Raw genomic sequence first — 23,769 nt, 5'->3', positions numbered from 1 at the left:
CTCTCTTTCTACAATGTCTTTCTGTTGCTATACAAATAAAGATGGTGTGTGTACACACAGCACATTAAAACATGAGATTTCCCTTTCAAAGTGGGGGAAATGGATTCTGTAACAATGATCTATCACAGCAACTCCATCCCTATTATTCCAAGGAACAGCTGTAGATGAGATCACTTTAACCGGGTAGATGTTGGCAGAGAACGGAGATAAGTTGCTCACTGCACTGTCCTCCACCTGCCACATCCTGGCTGACTTTGATTATTACTTTATTATTACAAGCCCCAGCTAAACACCAGACCAATGGACCACAATATTACAGCTCTTTTTCCTGATGCCTTGCAAGCAAATGCTTTCCCACTGGTTGAATTCATATTTAGCAGTGAGGCATAACCTGCAGTATCCACCTCCCACGAACAACTGGATTAGCTGGCACAAATTCTGCTTGGAAAAGCTACAAGGAAGTGACTGAATTTTAAAATGTCCTGTCCTAAAAAATAAACTACTTTATTCTAAGTCCTTCTCAGCAAATCTGTGGAAGCTGGTAAACCATTTAAGGGAATATATAGTCTTTAACCAGCATTGAGCAGCAAAGGCTATGACTTACATTCTTTTCTGGCAGTTTTACATCATCTGCTTAAATCTACTGTGTGAGTATTTAAATACGCCAGCCAAAAGGACACATTTCTTATCTTGCAGGAGCAGAAAGAGGTGGGGTAGAGCCAACAGGCTTAAGAGCCTGACAGGGACAAGAGCTCACCTTGCCCTAACTTTCATGAAGATTTGTACATTAGGAACTCTTGGCTTTAGCAAAGCAAGTGTGTTCCCCACCACAGAAGATTGGTCGGAAGAATAAAATTTGTTAAACAATATAGTTAGAGTATTTTGCTCAGGTACAAACCATGCAGAACCTCTCAGAACTGTTCCTTCCACCCCATGGGGAAGAAAGATCACCCTACCTCCTCCCAAGAGTACTTGGACCACAATAGCAACTGAGAAGGAAGGCATGACCTAGACAGCATGGAGATAGCCACATCATCCATGAGTACCAGCTGGCCTGGGAAGGCTTGTATCTATTGCAAGTGAGCCCTTACCATCCAAAAATTATCCCTGGTCCATGCTAATCCAAGAAGGTGCTTGCAGGATTTACTTGGGAGTACTGCCCAAAGTACATCCCTTTGGAGATGCTGGTCCAAACCACGTCAAGGACCTTTACAACACTGTAAGAGTGTGCACAATTGAAGAACTGCCCAATGCCTGCTCTGGCACTGTTTTGTTTGCTACCCGTATGTAAATTCAAATGCAGAGGTCTGGTGCTCCTGTGTATCTTACTGTTGACAAGTCTCTGAATTAGCCTTGACTACATTGAGTCACACCACTGTCAGGCTGGAACAGAAAGAAACAGGGAGGAAGGATGAAAGGAATATCACAAAGAATTGGTTTGATGCAGGGACAGCTCATCTACATTCTGTTCTCTTCAAAGTAAGCATTTAAGAGCAATATTGTCCCTTGGTTTTTTTACTAGTGTTAAATCCATAGTACTGTGTTACTAGGATTGTTCTGTGGATGGCAAACACAGTGTTTTAGTGCATATTAAATAACCGTTTCTTTTTATTGTCTTTGCTGGTATTTCAACAATGCAGAGAGATTTCACCTGTGGCCATTGAGCTGTGGCCTGGTTACAAATGTCACAGAGTGCTCATAATCAGGGTTAAGAATGAGCAAACACTGGGCAAGACAGATAAGAGATGGAAAAATAAAAATACTTCAGTCATCTCATAGACTCAGGGACAAAGGCAAAGCAAATGGAGGGCTAAATGTCCTACAGGAAAGCTGTAGCCAAACCATGTACTAGCCTACTACTTTCACTGCAGCTTTATCATCCTTGTCAGTGGGAGAATGAGGCACTGAGAACATCTCCAAGGTGTCTGCCTGCAGAAGCACGGGGAGAGGAGGACACAGTTCTTTGCTTCGTTGCCATCTTCATGCAGACTGTAAATTTAGATTCAATCTCACAGGAAAGAGCTAGCATTTGTTCCAAGTAGGGCAACAGCCTCAGCAGCCACATTATCACAGTGGGAGAAAATTAGATTAAAGTGTGAACAACATGACATACTGCTCTTAAACAGTAAATACAAAATTCCTACCTCAGAGGTTTGGTATTTTTGTGCATAACTGTATTAGAGCTGATGAAAGGTACAGTCATACCATGCTGTAGATCAACATAAGAACGTAACTCTAAGCATGCAGATTTTTGACAGGGCATTTATTGGGCACCAAGTCATGCAACTTCATTCTCGTCCTCATACTTAGAATCTCCTGCCTCTTAACAAGACATGACAGACCTATAAAATCAAATAGATTGGGTGAAGAGCTCTAGGCAAATGTATTAGATTTAAAATCAGTTACATTCTGAAACAGGTTGCTTTGCTTCCTTTGGTAAATAGCATCCATTTGTGATTAGAAATTGTGCTACTAAACACATAACAACAATTAAACGCACATAACATATAGACATAAAATTATCCTTCTCTGAATTCAAACTCCTGAGAGTAAATGAACTCCAAAGTACAGTGTTTTCAGTGTTCAAGCTCAGCTGGCACTGCCTGACATTGAAATATGCTGGGATGAGAGGTGTGTAGAGTGTACCATAGCCCACGGAGCAGCCAGCCCCCGCCATAAATGGTAAGTGCAGCATAAAGTTTATTTCACCTTGTGATAGGCAATGATGAATGGGAAAACATCAACTTCTCCCTTCTCCAGCAGTTGCTAGAAATTTCAAATTTCTTTCTATATATCATTACAGAACTTCTGCAATGAAAACTTTTATGTATGTCATTAGACAGCTGAGAATCACAAACCCTGTTGTAATTCTCTCTTAACTCATATCCAGATGTGCCATGTTCCTACACTGTGCTCCTCTCTACCACGGCCCTCTCTCAATATTCTGCTCCCAGTGTGCAAAAGGATCAGTCTAAAAATCACTTAAGCCAGTGCCTAGGCCTCATGGACTGCCACTGAGCCTTTGCTTAGTATTTCTTCTGAATCAGTGCTGCTATTGCGCAATGGAAAGAAGAATTAATGCTGTAATCTAATACCTGAGGTATTATAATAATGTTAATCAGGGAAGTACTTAAGCACTTGATTCACTAAATCCTAAATCAGGGTCCTACTCTTTTGTCCAAGTAATAAGAAGCATTTTTGCATCTGCCTATTTTGAGCAAAGAACTTTACAAGACTAATCACATAATTACAGTTATGCTCCAGCTTAAGTGTTTTGCTTGATCAGTGCATTGGCTAGCAATCTTTTTTAAGTGTTCTATGCTGGAAAGTAATTATTATCTCTAAAGCAACTGTTGCCACATCATCCATCACATTCTCATCTTCCAATTTCTTTCTTTTTTGAAAACACCTGGTTCGAGTGTTGATCACACTGACATAAGTGACAGTTTTGTTGCTGATGGCATTGTGATCAGAAACTTCCTCCACAGAATTACACTGGGATGGAGGGAAGAGGTTTGAATATATTGAATAATGCTTATTTTAACAACTGCAGTGGATGATACAGGCAACATTTCAAAGATTCACATCAACATTCCTAGCTTCCTGCTGTGCTTAAAGAAACAGAATTTCCAACCATTAAAGCTTTTTCTGGTAGTTCCAATAGCCAATTTAGACACAGGCTGCTGTCACGCTATATTTTTTCTTAAATAACCATGACATGAGACAAACAAGGTCATTTATGAAAAGTGGCTGTCACAGAAGAGGTCACGATTTTCATACATAGTTATTTTTAAAGGCATCAGGTTATTTTTTTAAAGCTGACCCATGTGGCCATATGATGAGGTGCTGTTGGCACCCCTTTGCCTTTATTTCTAGACATCAGCTGTCACCTGATGAAACAGCTCACGACTGTGTCCCTCATGGCTCTGTAGCCCATGGCCTCACACTTGTCCAGGAGAACATACTTAACCAAAATTTCTCCTGCCAACCAGCCAGCTGCCTGAAAGTCCATGCACTCCTTACCAGCTGCCTCTGGCTATTCTCTCCATTATCTCATGCATTACTTTCACACTGGCCACTGTTTAGGGTTGTTCCCTTCACATGCATCTCCTGAGTGTGGTCTTCCCAGGCCGTGCTTGTCCCTGTCATGTCTCTCATCCCCGTCCTGGCACAGGATTCTCACACCTACCCCCCAGGATCACAAACAAGTACCTGCAGTTTTTATAAAGGCTAAGTGATGCATGATCCTATTAGTAAGTGTGTTTGTGAGTTACATAAGTCTTCAACTACCTCTGAATAAAGTCCATGTATTTATTTTAAATGGTGAAAGGTAACCTGAAGTAGAATTTATCTTGCTCCAGCATGAAGACAATGAGGCAATGACTAATGTCTTCAGTGGAGAACTCACAACACTAAAATGTAAACACTTTATTTAACCAACACTTTTCATGTCTGTTGACTTTAATAGCTCTGTTGACCAAAAATAAATCAACAACAAGGACACGTTATATCTTTAATATACTTGGGGAAATAAATAATTTGTGCTGCTTGGGTGTACTTTGGCCAAAATTTACAGTTATAAAATCAAATCAATCCTGCCTCTAAGACATAGAAGAAGAAAGCAATGAAACATCCTAAGTATTTAAAACCAAATACAATTTCAAATATACAATAAACTGGTTATGCCATAATAGTCTGAATTATCTCAGAGTCAACTTCTACCCTGGCTTTAAACTTTTGCAGCCTCTGTGTATTCGATTTTGCTACTTGACTCATGCATACATCACCCAATACTATTGTTTAAAATTCCTGATTAGCAGGAGCAGTAGCATTGGAAACTGATTGGATTTTTCTAGGAAAATATTGCAGAAAGGAATATTAAGTGGGCAGCTTTAATAAATAGTTACATGTTAACTTACAATGGAGGTTGTTTTTCCTCTCTGCATCAACTTGTAGCTAGTTAAAAAGGGAAGTTAAATTCTATTTTCACATTTCTTTATGTTCCTTTCAATACACACAGCCTCTCGTGGTACAAATTTAACTGACAAAGGAGAATTAGGGATGGAAAATTAAAGTATGTATCCAACAAGACACAGTGAAATGGACTCCAGCCTGTTGTGCTTTGTCCAGAGACAGACAGACATGGTACATGGACAAGTGAGAAGAACAGATTTGGTGAACACCTTGAAGAAAACTAACTTACCTTCTTGTAGGCACACAGGTTTATCACTGGGTTTCCAGCTCAGGGAGCCATTAAAGTGTCTCACACAAAGTTTTTTGGAAGTACCATTGAGCCTATATCCTTCTTGGCAATGGAACCGGACCACCACACTTTCAAAGAAAACACCTGCACTGGGCGTCTTGTAGCCATGCTCAGGAGCCCCAGGATCAGCACATGCTTGCAGGTCATCAAACCCTGTGTCAGACAAAGATACAATCCAACTGTGCTCATTTACTTCTCATGCTTTTTCTGTCTTTATCCATTATCTTCACAAGGACCTTGTACCTTCCATATTGACCACTAGCAACCCTGTTTGGGTACCAGGTACTCCAGGGTTGGAGACGACCCACCCCCAGCTGAAATGCTCAGGCGACAGAAGTACTCCTATCTTTTCATGCAGCAAGTAGCTGCATGAAGCAAAAGTCAACAACACTCCTTGGTAGCTGCCCTGGATAAAAATAAAGCACTTGACCCAGCCTACCAGTGGGGATTGCTCAGTAATGTGTCTGTAATCACTTCTGGGGGCTATGGGAATTTGGAGGCCTCATGCAGTCACTAGTAAGAAAAATAATGTGTCAGAACCAGAGAGGAAGAGGAAATAAGGGGGCATGAAACTTTGCCATCCAAAGACACAGTAATTGAAATAGGAGAATTGCTAAGTACAGTGAGATTTCAATATGGGAGAGAGATCTGCCACAGGGGAAAGGGACACTGTGATGTTAGATGAACGCGACCCTCTTATCTCTTTGGCTTGGTGGCCCTACCACACTTTCCACACATTGTTATGGGAGTGCTGTATTACACCATTGACACCAGAAGGGAATTTGTAAAGTCCTCTACCTCTACAAAATTAACTGTAAAATAACAAACTAAACCCCAATAGTTGCAATCAATAAATGTGATTGTTTATCACTTTCTCAAACTCATTTCAATGCCATTTGCATAAGAGGAAGCTTTCTTTACTGCAAAGCAGCAAAGGTTTAGTGCAGCAGTGAACAAGGGCTGCATACAGAAAGAGCAAATTGCTTTGGAACAGGAACAGGAGGGGGGCAATTAATGCTGACGGGAGGGATGCCTGGAAAGTGTGAAAATCATTGGATCGTAATTTTAATGTTTTGATTTTTAAAAGAATTGTATCAGAAGCCTCAGCTACTTCCTGCATAATAAGAATCAGATGCCTCCACGGTGCAGTCAGAGAGAAGGAAGATATTACAGTAAAGGACTTTTTGAAATAAATCTCCATTTCCCGAAGCTAAATCATTCCCTCTGCCAAGGGCTCATTGTGACGCTGTGGCAGCCAAATGGAGAGCACTGAAGGTGATGAAGGGCTCTTGCATTTGAGCACTGAATATCTCTGCTCAGTCACCTGGCTGACAGCTGCTAGTGAAGAAGCAGGAGGCCTACATCAAGCCACTTGTGTCCTATGTCCCATCACCTGTTTCTGTGAGCAGAGGCAGGACACACTGTGGAGTCACCAGGGTGGATTGCACATTCCTGGATTTCCAGGTCCTGTGCTGAACTCCCCAACCAGGCTATAATTCCCAGGAGGTGATGTGATGGACAGAACCCAGCCCAAATTCCATGACCAACAGCCACCCTGCGCCCTTCTGCAGTGCTCCAACACCTCTCCACTTCCCCAGCATCCCCTCTCCTGGCTGAAACAGCACAAGCGCAGCAAAGCAGCTGCTCTTGCGCAGCTTCACTCCTCCTCCAGTGCAGTTCATCCTGGGAATTGAAGCATCAGTGCAGTGGCCAAGTCAAGCACATCCCTGAATTCCACCCACGCCTGGCTCATCTGCCTCAGCTCAAGTCCTCCAGTGTAAATCACCCCAGACTCTGTAATTTGCCAATGGGATGAACAAGGAGAAGCACAGTCATTATGATCATGGGATTACATGCTGTAGGCAATACTTATTAACAGAGAAACGCTGCCCATTTTTACTGGAGATTAAAAAGAAGCTTCTTATGCTCCAGACAGCAAGCCCACATCCTTCAATAATGTCAGTGAAGATCTTAATTATTTCCCATTAAACCAAGGGATAACATGACATTTAGATCAATTTTGTTACTTCAGTAATCTCAGAATTTGCAGTCAGGTGAGGAATACTGTAACTCGCCTTGAGATATATGTCCTTTCTCACTGCTGCCTACTACTTTGCCTCTGCAACAACACAGGAAAAGGAAAGGTGCTGAGGTCACACACAATTTGCCTGGTAAAAAAAATGAGCCAAGCTCATTTCTCAGTTTTCAAAAAGTCAAATATGCAAAGTTAGAGATTTTTACACTTGTCAGCACAAAACCAAACATGGAAGGCAAAAATGTTTTCTTCCCTAGAGCAGGCTAATTTTGTGACCCTACTGCCACTTTTCTGGTGACCCTCCACAAAGATTTCCATTCTTCCTTGGAATCCTTTTGCAGTGTGTGGGTCTCTCAGGTTCTTTTTGTTGAGTGCGGTTAGCAAGCAGACAAATCTATCAATCCCCAAAGGGAATTCCCAAGTAGAAACTGGAACACGAATGGGAAAATTGAATTATGCACCCTCTGGTTTCTACAGAGCCAGTAGCCAGCTGTTACTCAGTTACTGCATAATAGATGACACACGGACTCAGCAGAGGATCACCGCTTCCTGGCTTGTTCCTGAAGCAAGGAAGAAGGAAAAAGCCTCAGGGAAGAGCCAATTAGGCAGATGGCACACACAATACAGTAGCATCTCATGGTAAAGCCATGAAGGCAAAGCAAATAAATCCCTAACCCCATCTTAGCTCCACAGATAGGAACAGTAGACGCAGTTCAAATCAAAGTCCTGCTGGAAACAGTGGAAGGCACCTGGATGTCAAGCTTCTTATGAAAGTGTAGATGATCCAGGCACAAAGCAGAGAAGGCAGGGCTGTGCTGGGGCTGGGAAGAAGGAGGTATGAGGAAGGTATGGGAAGGCTGCCCCTGTGCTGAGGATCTCACAGTGCACAACAGGCACTGCAGGTGTTCCAAAGGGGCAATTGCCACCAGAGAATTCCAGAGAAGCCAGGAACTGCTCTGATTTTCACCAGGCCTGCTCCTCTCTTGCACAAGAGCTGTGGTGAAGTTTCAACAGCTTATTTCCACCAGTCTTTTCTAATTTAAGTATAAACTTTCTGGTACAGTATTCAAGAACAATAATGCTCAAACATCCCTGAGAATTGCCATCTTCCATTTCTTCTTAATAATAGCAGAATTAGACCCTTTACATAATAATCCTATCCATACAATCTCATCTAGTTAAGCTCCACCCTATAAAAAAATTAAATATATGTCTTCAATGACATATATTGGTAAATTTTTTTTCTCACAATCTTTGTTTTCTTTTCTTTTTCCAAACTATGCATTTAAGAGCAGCTACTCCAAGTTGTGACACAGTAATTTTCTAATGGTAGCAGTAATCCTATATAATAGATGAGGTGCTATAGCCATCTTATGGTCTAATCCCTTTAGAACTTGATGAAAAAAGCCAAAAATCTGCTCAGCCGGAGCCATCATATAGGTCTTTGGAAGAGAAAGCCAGTCTTTCAGCTATAATAAAAAGCTGCTATCCATTAGGTAAAAGGTATATCAGATAAGATAGAAAGTAACTCAGAACTACAATGGCTTCTGTTTCTTGACAAACCCTTCAATAAGTCTTTGGGGAAAAGATTACTGGACTTTTTCTCATGGTTAAAAGGAGGGAAGGGGAAATCATCATCACTACCTACTAGTAAAAATTATACAACACACTTCTTAAATAAAGAAGTAAACTTTCATGTTGCCTATATACTAAAAATTTAGTAAGGCCAGCAGCCATCATAATCAATGCGACATCATTAGCAGCAACTCTATGGAATGCTATTGCATGGCTTTATATCCCTAAAGTAAACACTACACAATTACTGCTGGAACTGACTATTTCAGTAATCAAAATAGGTTAATATTTGGTCCAAGTTGCAGACTTTCTGTATCACAGTACATTTAAGGGATATTGTGTAAAATTTCATGGACAATAATGTATTCTTGGCAAGGTTAATGAGTACATAAGGTCATCATCATCAACAAAGCATGCAGCTGATACAGAATATATTTTGGGGTTGGTATTTACCAATTTACCACTTTTCTACTCTTGGACCAACCAGAAAATAGCAATGCTCTTGATTTGGATAACCCTCAAGCAGATTATATGGTACTTACTTTACCTAAATTTCTTGGTATTGTCAGTCAGGTAAAATAACGTAAAATTAATGAGAAGACTGAAAAAATGAGCAATGTCCTCCTTGGGGTATAAAATGAACCATTGTAAATAACTTGATCAGATTGCTCCAAGAATTCTGCATTGTACATTCTCAAACTTAAAATTATTCATCTCATCCCCAGTGAAAAGCCTGAAATGTTGGAATCCAGGGGAACATTACATATGTGTGATGACAAGAAATCGTGACAGCCACAACTGAGCTTCAGACATGCTTAAAAAAAAGGCAGGAGGAAGAGCCCCTCAGTTCATCCCATAAATCTATTTTTCTCTGCTTCTTTTTCTCAGTTGCGTGTTTTGTTTTCCTTGTTTCCCCTCTTCTCTCACCTCTGTATCTTACAGCTCCTTGTAAATTCATGGTGCTGGCAAGGTGATTTCTAATCTAGATTTGATGGACTTCTTTGCCTCTAAAGCTGCTATAAAACATTTCACTGACACACTGCTGATCCATGTGAGCTCAGAACTGGCTTCACTCATTCTTAAACAGAGGCATCACTCTCATTCCATTTTGTTATATACACCCAGTGAATGAAAAGTGACATATAATGTGCAATAATATTCAAGACAGAGAGTATTTTCAGTGTTTGTCATCAGCAGGATGGAGAATGGGCTTCTTGTACATCAACATCTGCATTTGGGTTCACTAAATCTGTCTCAACCAGAAGCAGAGGGAAGCAGAGGCTTCACAGACTGTGGCAGGACCAGACTGCCTGCACACACATTTTAGAAGGAGTCTGTAAACACTGCAGGAGCAGGTTATCTTAGGCCAGCTCTCAATAAAAAGCCATTCTGGGACTAAAACAGAAGGGCCACAAGTGTAAACATGCCAAGGGCTTGCGTGTCTTGTACAAAGGAAAAGTTGTTTTCATCCCTTCAGGAGTTTCTGCCCTGTTTCTGTGAAAGCCACGCAGTCACAGCACTGTGTGCCTCTGGCTGTTTATGCTTCCTTGCTGCTGCTGATGTTAATTGAACTATCCATGTACCCCAGGAACAAGAAAAGGAAGATGTGCTTTGATTAGCATCTAGACTTGGAAGTGAAATTTAATTATAAAGCTATGATTTCATTAGTGAAATGCCTGCTAAAATCTAAACTCTCCTTAATCCCTGAAAGGTCAGTAATGCTTAAGCTTCCCTGAGACTTCAGCAGCTTTGCAAAGCCCTGCCTTGTTCAGGATGCGAATCACAGCCTCCCTTGCTACCCTTGCAGAACACGCTCCCAGCATGGCTGCATATCCCTCCTCATTGGGCTAAGCCTTACCCAGGGCAGACTAACAAGCCACTGGAAGAGACAGAGAAGCTCAAATTACTTTGTAGGAGAAACAGAACAGCAAAAAAGACCTCCAAGGACAGGTATTTTGCTTAAGTCACAAACTGATCTATCAAATCAAGAACACCATTAAGCTACTTACAACACAACATCCTTCTTAAAACACCAAGAGCATCATAACAGAAAAAAAGAAAATCAGTGTGTAATGCAGCTCCTGAGCACCAAACCGACCCATCTGCAGTAAAAAATGAACATGCAAGCCCTGCATGAAGAGCAGCAGACTCCAAGAGAGGCAATTGGTCATTCAAAAGGCTGAAAGGTTCACTCATTTGCAGTTCCTCATTTTTCTGATCTTTCATCTTCTCCCACAACCCCGGCCTGCCATCTGTGTTCTCCATCCTCCTTCACCACAACCCACTGTCAGCCAACACCCAACCTGGCCTTGCACTCTCCTAGAAGACCACTGTGATCCCAAATCTTGCCCACCACTATGCCCACCACCTCTCTCTCTCCTCTTCTCCATGGGCCCTTGAAAAGGACCAGTCACTCAAAGATGTTCCTAAGGGCAATGATCAGCTCAACCTTAAAATCCCTACTCAAGTATGACAAGTCCCTGGGCATTTTTGCGCTAAAACAAACTGACATCTCCCTAGAAAGCCCAAGAATTGCTGCTCCCTCCAGAGAGGGTACAGGGAATGGAATGTGAGGAGCCACAAGCAGGATAAAGTGTCCTCAGAGGACAAAATGGATCTTCTAGGAGCCACCCAGGAACTGCTTCTGCCTGGGAATACCACCAGGGAAAAAGAAGCACAAGCTGCAACATCAGCAGGGCAGGTTGATAGGCCCTGCATAGATGACTGCAGATGTAGTAACAGCATCTTTCTTTCAGGGGTTACTGCAATTACCATTCAACACTCACAGCTGACAGCACATCCCAGCTGGTGCCTGACCAGTGTCAGGCAGCAGGGAACAAGCTGAATTTCCTACCCATAGAAACCCTCACCATTTTGAATTTTGGATGTGAACCTTGATGCAGGATTCTTTTATTGCCTTGACATTAGGCTAATACACACGGAAAAACCATTTAAAATTGCTGGAAAAAGAAGGTGGTTCAGAATACAATCAGCAAAGCACTTCAGTAAACCCACAGCAAACTAAAAAAAAGCACTTGTTTCTTTTGGAGAAAGAGTTTCTTCTAATTAATATCTTAAACAGCACAGGTTTATTCCTTTAATCACAACTTCTCACACTTAATATACCTGTGCCATCTTTGTAAATAAGCCATTTCATTTATAATGCAAGAAGCACTTGTTGGATTACAAAAGCCTGGGAGTAACAAGTCTAACTGCATAATTTATGAACCCGTATGAAATGTCATATGCTGCTCTGTGATCCTCTGAACTTGCCATCACTTAAATGAAAAACAAGACGCAGAAAGCAAATGTACTGCTGGTTCTGCTGACAGAGCTCACATCTTCTGTGTTTTTGCTACAGAAAGTTACCATGGCTATTGTGGGATATGATTCAGGGTGAATAAAAACCCATTTACCACACAATAAATCCCACAACCTTCTCCCAGCTCCTAAACTCTTAAACTGGATATTTATTTTTCCAACAAAGTCATTGAAAATTATTAAACTGGTACTCTGAGGCCTAGATTGGGGTGAGCTCAAATCAAGTATTAGGCAGAAATAATTAAAAACCTGAAGACAAAGTTTGGTCACCTTTCTGCAGACATAGAGTGAATATTTTCTGAATCTCCATTTATCCAGTTAATTAAATTTAATGACTAGTTTTATTCAAGCTGCAAACTCCACAAGAAATGAAAAAAGGTATAAAACCAGAGAGGTTTTTTCCTATTCTGTAAAAAAGAAGCATGTGAGAATAAATGATTTCTTCAATTTCCAATAATATTTCATGTTTCTAAGTTAATTTAAAATACAAAATTGTGCTTAAATAAGCTTATCTGTGTGCATATTTATTATCCTTAAGGTAATTTAAACTACTTTAAAGTGGTTCTTCTTGGAAATGGTAGTTCCACATTTCTTATTGGAACCTTGAATATCTGTGAATTCTAATTTCTATGTATTTTATTTATTCTATTTTCTATTTCATTTACTTATTCTAATTTCTATCTACAAAAAATTATAATGGTTTGACAAGGATGACTAATTTTTTAAAAAATTCAGTTTTAAAAAATAGTCAAACACCACCTTTTACCATAATAAAAACAAGAATGCAGTAAAATCTCTCTATATACTTCAGTAAATGGGCAAATACCTAACACATTCTCCTATTCATTTTGCTGATAAGGCACTGTAATAAAGATGATATTTGCCAATGTGTGCTTTTGGATGGTGATCCATAAGCATCATCATAAGGAATTAAATATGTACAAATCTAGACTATAAAATATTAATGCATCACTTATGCCAAGATTTTCTTTTTACTGATTTAAATGAAAAAGTGAGCTCAATACTTGGATTTAAACCAATCAACCCCATTTCTGTTTTCATCCTCAGATGTAGCATTTTATATATTAGGTGTCGTAGGATTTAATTAGAGTTGCAATACTGTTAATGTGGGAATCCAGCCTTAGGTCACTAAACTGGATCAATAACAGCATAGAAAGCTACTAATAAAAATGTGAAAAATAAAACAATATACCCATAATTTCAAGTATGTTATGGGCCTGCTGTGTTTTTCAAAAAGCAGTATCCAAGTATTGTTGTTTATTTGTCCTATATACTTAGCACTCTGAAAAAAATTAATTACCATGAGTTAGTTTAAACAATCTTAGTCTAGACAGGCAACCCTTAGGAAATTAAAAAAAAAAAAAAAAAAAAAAAGGCAAAACCAAAAATGAATCATGAGCTAGTTACTATAGTAATACTTCTTCTAGACCAATAGCATATAATATTATTCATCACAGCAAATCCAAAGTGATGAAATGTCACACTGTTCTGCAGAGACCCTTGTTTCTGTAAGATGCAGGAATTAAATACTCAAGGGTATGAGTTGGGGTGTTGATATTTATGCTTTCAACAGCTACAGGCCTCCCTAGATAACACTATATTTTTACTGTGTACCACAGTGTGGTAATCCAACAATTTTTTTGCTTTTCAGCTGTGCTGTATAAGTCAATTTCATACTTTCCCAAGACCAGGCCAAGCTGGGTATGGGGACAATCACGATTAATGTGTGAATATTGTAATATTAAACTTTTGAATGAAGTGCACACTAGAGAAGACTGAGAGATGGGATTTAGAAAACTGGTACATACTAAAACAGGACAGCTGACAAACACTGTTTCCAGCTTTTGCACTGATTCCTTATCACTATCCTCTGATGCTTCTGGGTACTCTGTGCCTTACAGTGATTTTTCTCTATACGTACCTATCCATGAAACCACGGTCTTGTGCCCTACAGTGATTTTTCTCTATATGTACCTACCCATGAAACCATGGTCTTTGCTCTTAAACGGGGATCTCATGACAGCCATCCATTTTTTATTAATCTTTTCCTCTGTGTATGTTTTACTTGCTGATACTTATTCACTTAGTCTTGCACAGTTGGGATGTTATTTACCTAAAGGTCTAGGAGATGTAAAAGAAGACGAGGTGGCTTAGTGGGTTCACCAGGTATTTCCCACATGAGAACTGGCATTGCACTCCAACATTTGCTTCAGATCACCCTGCAAAGCATTTCTATTTTATTCTAAGTAAAGCTTTTAGAAAGTAAGTAGATAATATCCATTGGGAAGAAAAAATAATACCCTTACTGATTTTGGTCCTAATCTGAACCTAAGTAGAACTGATTTTCTTCTATATTGAAAAATTCCTGTATGTCTTCAGTGCTCTGCTAGTACTGTTAGCATAAACCACAGGTTTTACTCCGTTTCTCTTCATGAGAATGCATTTTCTGAAGAAAAATGGAACATATTCATCTTGCTCTTTTCCAAGTAGATGATAAATCCCAAAATTGTACAGAAGGGTAGCAGGAGTCTGGCTGGGCACTAGCAATGAAGTATTGTCATCATATCCAAACACTTTTAACTTAAAATACTCATTTAAAGTGCTCTGTCCTGTGAGTTGTTCTGTCCACACTGAGAAGACTGGAAAAATCAGTGGGAGGTTAAGATAATGCAGATGCATTTTTCTTCTCTTTTTTTTTGATTCATAACGGTGTTACACTTAATCCTCATGCACCCTTTTTCCTCATGAAGCCCTTCCAAGGAACTCCCAGCTGATAGAAGATGATAGGCTGCTCACAGAATCAGAACAAGCAACTCAGAGCAAAGTCACAGAAGAGCCAGTGATCAAGATGGAAACATTTATAATTAAAATGCTGCGCAGCTCCACAGCCACCATGTTAAACCCCCTAAAAAAAAAATCCAGAAAAATGTCAATGACGAATTCCACTGGCACACTCAGTTTTTGTGGCATCACCAAAAAATCACTGGTGTACAAAGTCTCCTCTGATCCAGTACTTCCCCTTTCAATGCAATCTGTTTACCCTCTAGTCAGTTTTTATTACCGGGCTTTGCAAGGGTTCCTCAGGGGTGAAGAGATAGACGAGAATCTTGACTTCATGATCAGAAGGCTGGATTTATTATTTTATGATATATAATACATTAAGACTATACTAAAAGGAATAGAGACAAAAGTTCAGAAGCTGCTATGCTAAGAATAGAATAGGAATGAAATCAACAAAGGAGCTCTCCCTGATTCTGTCCCAGAGGGAGCTTGTCTTTGATTGGCCCTTAATTGTAAACATGCAACATGGGCCAATCACAGGTGCACCTGTTGCACTCCACAGCAGCAGATAAGCATTGTTTACATTCTTCTTCTGGGGCCTCAGCTTCCCAGAAGAAGGAAAAATCCTAAAGAAAGGATTTTCCACAAAACATGTCTGTGACAAGTTTTCTATCAATTCCCCAATTCTATGAACCCAAACCTTCACAAATACTTTCCCTAGTGGCCGTTTACAAAAGTCAAGGTGGACAATATCTGCTAAAGTTTTCATCCTTGGGAAACCAGCTGTTTTCTCAGGAGAGTAACAAATTATTCTGACACAAGCTTTCTTTTAATACAGCTATGCTTTATTTTATATCATACCTCCAATATTTTTAACCTCACTGCCTTAAAACAACTCCAAAATCTCAAATTTCTGAAGTGAGAGAACCAAGTCCCTGATTGCCAGGTCCTGTGGTTTTCTTTCTCTTTTTTCCCTTTAACCTGTAAATATTACAGACAGTGTCTTAGGGAGATACTGGAAGTTGCTTCATTTCAGTTCTATGGCAGTGAACTTAAGCAGAAGAGGAGGAAGCTGAGGATGGAAGTGAAACCAAAGGAACTGGACCAGGAACAGCAGGAGATACTTGGCAAAGGTACAAAACTGGGACGTAGGGACACACAAAAATAAGGTAGCCTGGAAGGTGACTGACAGCTTTTGGACAGTTTGGATAGTAATACTACTAGCAGGTGAGAGAGGAGGAGATGGGAACACAAGAAGCAGCCCAATAGGGTTCCTAGAAAGTTAAAACATGGAACTGGAGAGGGACAAGAGGGAAGAGAGGGAGAGAGCCTCAGTTACAGGCAACAGAGATGGGCAGTGCCTCACAGGACAACTTTGGAGGCTGGTGACACATTGTGAGAGCCTCCTCAAAGGTTAATGGCCTATCTTTTTGTATCAGAAAAACCTGATTTTTTTTTTTCTGATGATACCTCTACAAACTACAGACTCTGTGAGGTAGTCAGCCTTGACAACACTTGACACTGTTGAGTCAGGGACAGAAATACTCCAGTCTTCAGGTGGATCAGAAGGCAAAAGAATAATATTTTTTTTTATTTAGCAAGAAGTTGCAAACTTTATAGTCTCAGTCGCTAAGTGGGACCTGATCGGTCTCAAAGTAGAAACATCTCACATTATTAGTGACTATGAATAGCACACTGTGGAGAACCAAAACTATAAACAATGGTTACAGAAAGAGAGATAATAATTGTTTGAATTATTTCATCTAAGATTCCCAGGCTCAGCCTGGGAGAAATTGTCTCTGTTCTTTCATCAACTGAACTGAGAATATCCACAAACACTGAAGTCGAGACAGTCAGATCAAGTCTTGTACAATTAATATAATGTATATACATCATTATTAGTCACCTAAAAGATTGAGAGTTAGGGTATTCTTGTGTATGGATAATAGGTATTGCTAAACTATTTGATGCTTAAAATATTTTCATAAAAGCCAATCTGAAAATCACATATGCTAGTTAAATGTAAAGATTATGGGCTTTTGTTCTTCGGAAAGCATTTATGTCCCTACTTTTCATGAAAATAGGTTCTCATCATTTTGAAGAAACAGAGGAAGAATAAGTTGTTATGAAATTGTTATGGTACTGTAAGTTTACTAACTGGGAACTAGGAAAAAATCTAGAGCTAGTGAAGGGATAGTTCTTTGTTCTTATTTAAGGGACGGGAGTTTTAACCATATACAGAAGAAATTTATTTGAGATTTATTTTTCTTAATAGATATTCATCTGAGGATTTCTGCAGCCTCTCTTTTTCCCAGACTGTTAGATAGTTCTTTTCAGAACAACAGCTGCAGCAAACCTAGTTAAAATAAAGAGCAGGCAGCATACAGATCCATACATATGCTTTGTGAGAAACAGGTAGCATATCCAGATTTATATGTGTGCCAGTCCCCTAGGACATCATAACTGTGTTTGTTCTTTTAATAACTTTAGGCTCCAGTGATCCGAATAAAAATTCTACGCTGAAGCTAATTCTTCATCCTTAGTTCACCTCACTACCCTAAATTATACAGTAAGCAGACTTAAATAAATGCTGGAGTCTGGCTCCTTCCAGCAGACTCCAGCCACACATAATAGGTTGCCTGATTTAATTCAGAGTCTCTCTCTTCAAATCTTACTTTGTTTTTACAAAACATTTGTCTCAGCCATTTCTTTCCATGCACAGCTTTTCTGAGCCCGCCTTCCAGCATGTGGGGAATTGCAGTCTCCCTGACAGGAGCAGCACATCAAGCTTCCTGACTTGCAAGAGCAGTTGGGTTATTTAGACAATTTTATTCTTCCTAATTATTATATCTACACTTTACATTTGCAACCTCTTCCTACAAACATACCCCAAATAACTTATTGAGCAGCTTATTAAGCAGGCATGGCCTTCCAGCAGCTCTTGTGACTACAGCATGCCAGTCATAATCTAATGATTACATATGATTTTTTAATTCCTAGAACCAGATAGATTGTAATGAAAACAGACTTCTAGATTACCAGTATCTATGAGAAGCATTGAGACAAACAGAGGTCATAAACAGCTCAGGCTAATGGGACAGTGGTGGGAAGAAAGCCAAACCCCACTCAGTCAGTGCTTAGTCGTCTGTCATACAACACAATGGCTAAAAGTAAGCTGAACATGCTGAAATATACTTCCACTTTCAGTTTCTGACCACCTTGAAAGATTTTTATTGTACATGATCTGACATTATCTTGAATCTTGTTTGAGACCAGAGATAACTGCTTTAGGAAGGTCAGAAATTATAGAATCATAAAATGGCTTGGGTTGGAAGAAATTTTAAAAACAATTTCGTTCCAGCCCCTGTACCATGGGCAGGGACACCCTTCCACTAGAGCAGGTTGTTTAGAGCCCCCTCCAACCAGGCCTTGAATACTTCCAGAGATGGGGCATCCACAGCTTCTCTGAGAAACCTGTGCCAGTGCCTCACCACCCAATTCTTACAAAATTCTTGGAGGCCTTGCTGGATTAGGCAAGACTACTTGTCTCTGCTACACATGAAATACATAGCTATTTTTTTGCCTCCAATAACTCAAAACTGGTTTCACAATAAAATTCTGAGCTTGGTTGTTGATAATGCTGGTGGAAAAAGAATATTGATATGGTCCTTGCACCAATTCCCTGACCACCACCTTATGATGATCCTTTTCTCTTCATCACTACTCATCTTACTGTCCTCCTAAGGACAATAATTCCTCTCTGTTTCTGTATGTCCTCTATCCTTACTTAGCTTTCTTCTGTGGCTCTGCTGGGTGCTACCTTCCAAACACCTTTATTAAAATATTTTCCTTTCTTCCTTTCCATTCTGATTGATGGGAGTCACCCAACATGATTTGATCCAGTGCCAAAACTGCCTTAATTCCCATGTATCTGATATTCTCAGTAAGGTCTCTGCCATTATTCCCATTAATAATGGTATTAGCTGTATTAAAATCAGCTGTATTAAAAGAAAGGTTGTGCCCTCCCTGAGGGCACTGACTGGCCCCACCTGGAAGCCCTACTCACGTCCTCTGCCCATGGCCAGGAGTTCCAGGTAACTCAGCTTTGGGCTCCCAGATCATGTCTGGGCTATGCTGCAGCTATGCCTGTCTCCAGTCCCATCTTCTGGGTGAACCTTGAACCAATGCTGGACCCATCAGCACATTCTGCTGCTCTTACTGGGTTCATCCCCTGTCTGCTTCTGGGGCTGTTCCTGGACCCCATCACCAACCCCCAGCTCTGCTGAGGCCCTGTGGGACTGTGCCCTGGTCACTGAGAACACAGCCCCAGTTCCCTTGACTGTTTTCCTTTCTTTTCCTTCTGAAAATCAAGCCCGTCAACCTGTTCTCCCTCAACATAAGTCCCGATTCTCCATTTTTTCTGTGTCCTAATTTTCTTCCACATTCTACCTAGGATATAGTTTTGGTTGCTTTGTTTTTTCTCAAGCTTGAATTTATCTTTTTATGACACCTTCCTATTTCTCCATTTTTCCCCTTTCAAGTCCAGCTGTCTTTTAAATCCCACCTCAAAAGTCCATTTAATTCATTTATTCTTGCCAGATCAAGAATAAATGCTTTCCCCTTTGAGGATTGTTCTCCATGAGGTCTTTTGAGTTTTGGGAATAAAATCCACAGACAAGAAAGCATCTTTCCACACTTGGTGGTCTCAGACATAGTCTGCCCTAGCCTTGGACTGAAAATGTTGATTTTTAACTATCTGCTCCTGGAAAAAGCCACCTTTCTCACATGTCATTAATTTTCTGTGAATATGTTGCTGTACCTATAAACAGAGAGCCTTCCAGTGATCTGACTGGGCTTATTGTTAAGAAATACTTGTTTCTGGGATGAAAAGAAGTCTCTGTGCTCCTGATTTCTGACTCAAGCCACTTAGTACCTCCACAGGTACTTGCAAGTTCCTTCACTGAGATATCACGTATGGCTTCACCTAAAGTTCTCTCCCACTCACAAAGCAGCCCTGTCCTCCAAGCATTTACACCTTCTGCTCTCAGAAAATGCACCATCTTGTGCCTGATCAGCAACCTGCTGAAACTAGGCATGGATATGGGAATGATAACTCTATTGTTTTAATTTTTCACTGTCTTAATGGAGAGCCTGTATATATATATGTCCTTGTGTGTTTTAAAACTCAGTGTATTTCTATGACATAGACACAATTTTACACAGTACACCACATACACAAGTCTATCTGGAAACTGAGTGAAGACTGAGGTAAAATAACAGTATCCCATGGAAAAATTGAGGAAACTGCTACTTCTCAAAGTTTCTGTACACAATTCTGGCTGAAACATCTCATCTTTCTCTCAGGAGGCAAGGGATGCTCTCTCAGTGTTATCAGCTGTTCTACATGGTATGGAAAAAATACAAGAACAGATACTCCAAATTGGGATGACTTCAGCTTTTTTTTTTTTTGCAATTCATTTAATCAGTAATCACGTAAACTTGTGGTGCCAAAAACCCACACGGTTATACTTACTTTTGAAACCCAGTGTACCCAAATGAGGGAGGTAATTGCTTTTGTGTGATTTATAATGGCAATGAAGAGTCATATTCTTTTTGGTAATGGCATTGTGTGATGCATTTTCTCTTTGGGGAGAAAGGTTCTGAGGTGTTTTAAGCTGTCTCATCTACCATTACAAACTCCAGCAAAACTGTGAAATTCTCACAGGAATCATGACTGCATAAAAATCCAGTTATAACTCACAAACTTCTCTGTACTTTAGTTGTGGTTTTTTGTTGTAGATTCTTTTATGGAAAGTTTTGACAGTTTTATAACCCATTGGGCCCTTTAAAGGGCTTTGGTTGTGTATTATGGCTGCTATGTTTGTGGGAGGCTTTTAGAGCAAAAGGGGAGAGGCAGAACACCATGAAGAGGGAGTGCAGCTTGCTTATGACCTACAGAAAATGAATGAACTGGACAGCACAAACTCCCAGTGTACAAATGGAAAGGGCACTACTTAAAATCAGCCCTTGCTTTGGCAGCTGGGAGGGTCAGTGCCACTTCTAGGGCTGGCAGAGGCTGCCTGGGGCTGGTGTCTGTCCCATCCCCTTTGCACAGGTAGCACGTGGCAACTGAGCTGCAGCAACAGCCGCTGCACTCTCTTTGGCCATAAGACAAAATGCTTCGGCTTCAACTTCCTGCAGCCACACTATTTACCAGATGGATTCCTAACAAACAGCACAACCCAACTGTTGAATTATTTTACATATGCTTGAAAGGCCTGAGAGGAAAATAAACATAAAACAAATTACTAATGGGAATTGAGTGATGCATTTTTGAGAGCAACAGACCCCATCATTATTTCAAAAAAACCTCTGTGCATTATGATTCTATTAAAAATAAGTAAAAAATCTAAGTAGTTTCCCACTCTGAGAAAATGGGTCTAATTTTCACTCAGTAGAAATATGAATCCCATTCCCACCAGCGCACCTGGTCATTAGCAATGGTGTATGAATGTGTAAAAGCTCATATCATGCTGCAAATATGCTTCAGCTTTGCCTGCAAGAAATTCCCTTTCCCCTCTTCACTATGAATCTACATTGCTGCTTCTGTACAACAGCTATTACTATTATTATTATTACTACTACTTTTTCTTTTGGTTTGGGCTTTCAATATTAGGAAGTGTTCTGCTTTTTTCAGCTTTTTTTTTTTAAAAAAAACAAAATCCAAATGAAATTAATGCAACCATGAGAGGGAGCTTCTGATGTCTTTGTAGAGAAGGAAAAGCTATTGACAGTGACAGAGAAATTAATGAAAATAATTATAGCTGAGAAATTGAATTCCAAGAAGCTGTGACTTTGCCTTAAGACCAAATTCTATTTCAGTGTAAGGTTCTGCGAAAAGATGTAATTTATAGCATAACTACCTCCTTTCAATATGCAAAGTATTGAGAGGAAGGACAAAAATCTGACTGGGATGAGAACAACCTTGATTAACAGTTGCTTAATGTAAAAATGCAGCAGCTCTTCAGCCATGGTGAGTGGCAGAAGCAATTCAGGCTACTCAAGAGAGCCAGCCCTTTGCAAGCAGATATTAATATATAAATACAGAAGGATAGTAGAATAGTACCAAATTTTCATTATCTAGACACAAACTTTTTAAATGGATTTTGCAAAAGAAACATGCAACTTCTTCCCTCTGTGTGAAGTCTGTGTGAATACAGGTTTTATATATGTCACGGCTACCTTGGCAAGAAGGGGGATGAAACCAGAGCTCTCCAGAAAAGACAGCAGAGCTCTCTCAGACCTCTCAACATCTTGCATAACCCTATCATATTCCCTAGACAGCTGATCTTCAAAGTGTCATAAAAATAGCTAATATTAGAAGTACACTTTTACAGAGTAGCATCTGGGCTTTATATCCTATTCTTGCCATGGCTCTTCAGAAGAAATCTGCCTTAAAGCATATTTTGCTTAAAGGATAAAAAAAAGGATACAGTATGTTTGTAACCAGTATCCTCAACAGTACATTTAGTGAAATATTAATCACTTTTTCTAGTCCCTGAACTACTTATGAATTGCTTATGTCATTTTTTAGAAGATACCACATAAAGATTTTTTATGTTGGTATTTCTTAACTATCATCCTTCTAACCAAGAAATTTTGCCAGAGGGGCTTTGTTTCACAATTAGAGAAACTCACGTTTTAGTTTACTTGGTCTGGAACAGTGACACTTCCCTTTCTCTTCCTACTAATGGAGGGAAATACCAGACTGATTTGCTTGAGGTATGGTACTTACCATACCGTCTCAAGGTGCTTCTTGTGCATGCTAGAGGACTCAGTACTGGCCTTTTCTTTCCTGTAACTGACACAAATATGCTACTGGAACCCACACCAGTAGCACTCATCAGTTGAAGCTTTCATTCTCATATCCAAAATAACTCTGCACAGGCAACCCAAGGAGGAACACACTAGGCACAATTAGGTATTTAAAAAATCCAATATTTACCGGAATCTGAAGCTATTAATCCAGAGATAAAACAAAAATGGAATATTTCGTTTAAATGCTTGTAACAAAGTTACAAGGCACCAAAACCAAGGATTCCAACTGAAGCAGCTTTAGCAACAAGCCTCCCTGACAACTCCACCTTCCCCAACAGAGCACAACCCCTCCCTCTCGACTACACATCTGTTCATCACACCTAATATAATCTCAGTTATATAAACAGCTCCAGCACTTGATATAAATGTTGATGTCATGGTGATTTTTAAAAACAACATTTCTATTAACATTCTGTCTTCAGCCTTCCCAGCTGGCTGATTGCAGACCATTATCCAAGATGTTCCAGTTCTTCCCTGCAGAGCTTTCTCATGTATCTTAATAATAATTCATAACATTTCTATTGCACCTTTTACTTTGATTCCCACTGACACATTCAGCTGTGACTTTCAGAGCAGCAGTAATACTGTTGTACCTGTGATTGCCACCAGGATACATCAAGGCAACATTTGTCAGGAAAAGAAATATATTTTACTAGATCAATTATATCAACTAAGATAATTATAAAAAACAGACGATCTCACAGTACACAAGGCCTTCCTCACAAAGTTTGCTGTATTGTCTCACCTGCAGTTATGAACTAGAAAATGCCTTCTTAATGGTGTGCTGGCCCAAGAAGATTGACTTGATTGGGAATATAGCCTAACCTTGTTACAGGAGTTATAAATTTGCAAAGATTTTATAGTTTGTACGAGGACCAAATATAATCAAACTAGA

General features: G+C 39.8%; 1 protein-coding gene across 4 annotated transcripts in view; it reads right to left on the bottom strand.

The window, feature by feature from the left end:
- The window catches only part of SUSD4 (sushi domain containing 4), a 73,206-nt gene that overhangs the window by 23,882 nt on the left and 25,555 nt on the right, over nucleotides 1–23,769 (bottom strand). For all 4 annotated transcript variants that reach the window (XM_054280268.1, XM_054280267.1, XM_054280270.1 and 1 more), the window contains exon 3: nucleotides 5,204–5,416. In XM_054280268.1, coding sequence (XP_054136243.1) covers nucleotides 5,204–5,416 — 213 coding nt within the window. The remainder of the gene's footprint in view (nucleotides 1–5,203; nucleotides 5,417–23,769) is intronic.

Source organism: Melozone crissalis, unplaced genomic scaffold (assembly GCF_028551555.1).
Source record: "Melozone crissalis strain CALT ecotype California unplaced genomic scaffold, PUWL_Pcris_2 ptg000027l_1, whole genome shotgun sequence".
Classification (NCBI taxonomy): domain Eukaryota; kingdom Metazoa; phylum Chordata; class Aves; order Passeriformes; family Passerellidae; genus Melozone; species Melozone crissalis.
This window is presented reverse-complemented; position numbering and strand designations above follow the sequence as displayed.